This window comes from Penaeus monodon, chromosome 19, assembly GCF_015228065.2.
Source record: "Penaeus monodon isolate SGIC_2016 chromosome 19, NSTDA_Pmon_1, whole genome shotgun sequence".
Lineage (NCBI taxonomy): Eukaryota > Metazoa > Arthropoda > Malacostraca > Decapoda > Penaeidae > Penaeus > Penaeus monodon.
Genome location: NC_051404.1, coordinates 34,363,136 through 34,364,395, shown reverse-complemented (window position 1 = coordinate 34,364,395; position 1,260 = coordinate 34,363,136). Strand labels below are relative to the sequence as shown.

The following is a 1,260-nucleotide window of genomic DNA, read 5'->3' as shown; positions in this document are numbered from 1 at the left end:
ATGACTGTTTTCATTAGAATTTCTTATTCTAATTTTCAGTTTCCCATCACAGCACTACGAGAAATTAGAATCTTAAAACTCCTTAAGCATGACAATGTTGTTAATCTGCAAGAGATTTGTCGAACTAAAGGTAAGATAAAGAGGTGTTGGGTGTAAGAGTTAGTGTGGTTGGTGGATATTTTATAATTGTTTTTGAACTTTTTTGTTTTATTATTTGAAGTTGAGATTTCAAGGACTTGCCAGACAATGTTCTAGTTATGAATAAGCAGTTTAGTATTTCAGAAATTTTCTTAACATGATGGATGAGTGGTAAATTTTTTCATTTATTTGATTAATTCTTTTAGTGTATGATCACCACATACAAGAAACTATAAAGGAATTTTTCAGTTATACTATTTGATATCATTTAAATACTGCCTGTATACTTTTAAGGTTATATGCTTGTCTTAGAAGATCCCTCAGATATTTTTGTAGACAGGTAAAAAGATTGTGAACCACTGATCTACATGACCAGTACCATATGAAATATACATTATAAGGAAAATGCCATAAAGAATATTTTTAGATTTTAGTCATGGCCCTTTCATATTTATCTTGATATATGGAAAAACCTGTTTCCTTTTCATAATATTATTTCTAACAGGTCCCCCTCCTCCTGGTCTTCAAAAGCCAGCAAAACGTAAGTATATTGCTTGTGTATTGTGCATTATTGTCTGCAGCTTTGCAATGGAGGGAAAATTTTAAGGTATTGTGTACTTTACTTATTTTCTAGTAATATTTATGCGGGTCTTGTTTAGGTCTATCAAGAAACAGTTTGTATTTAAAGTGTAGTAATGAAAGTAAAAAAAATGATAATATGGAGTAGAAAAAAAAATTATAGTGTCATTAGCATCTTCAAGTTGAATGAAAATATGATTTCATATTTATAGGGATCTTTCTATGTATTTTTCATACATAGAATTTAAAACTCAAAGCATTGGAGAACAGATGTTAGTTCCACAGTATATTCTCTAAATAAAGTGAGTAAATATAACTTGCTTAAGAATCTTTAGTAAAAAGGTCAGTTATTTGAATAATTATCTCCAATAAACACATTTTATATCTCTGAAGTATCCCATGCTGTAACATCTGCATCCTGTTTTGTAATATGAAAAATATTATTATCAAGAGGTAATATCCATGCTCCTGAAGATTCCTGTTCTATGGCTCCTCCTTTCCCAACTAGGTTAACCCTTTGGTGCTAGGTACATGTACTATCTT

General features: G+C 30.1%; 1 protein-coding gene across 1 annotated transcript in view; it reads left to right on the top strand.

Moving 5' to 3' along the window:
- The window catches only part of LOC119585396 (cyclin-dependent kinase 9-like), a 22,342-nt gene that overhangs the window by 4,080 nt on the left and 17,002 nt on the right, over positions 1 to 1,260 (top strand). Inside the window, exons 2-3 of the mRNA XM_037934059.1 lie at positions 40 to 130; positions 644 to 679. Coding sequence (XP_037789987.1) covers positions 40 to 130; positions 644 to 679 — 127 coding nt within the window. The remainder of the gene's footprint in view (positions 1 to 39; positions 131 to 643; positions 680 to 1,260) is intronic.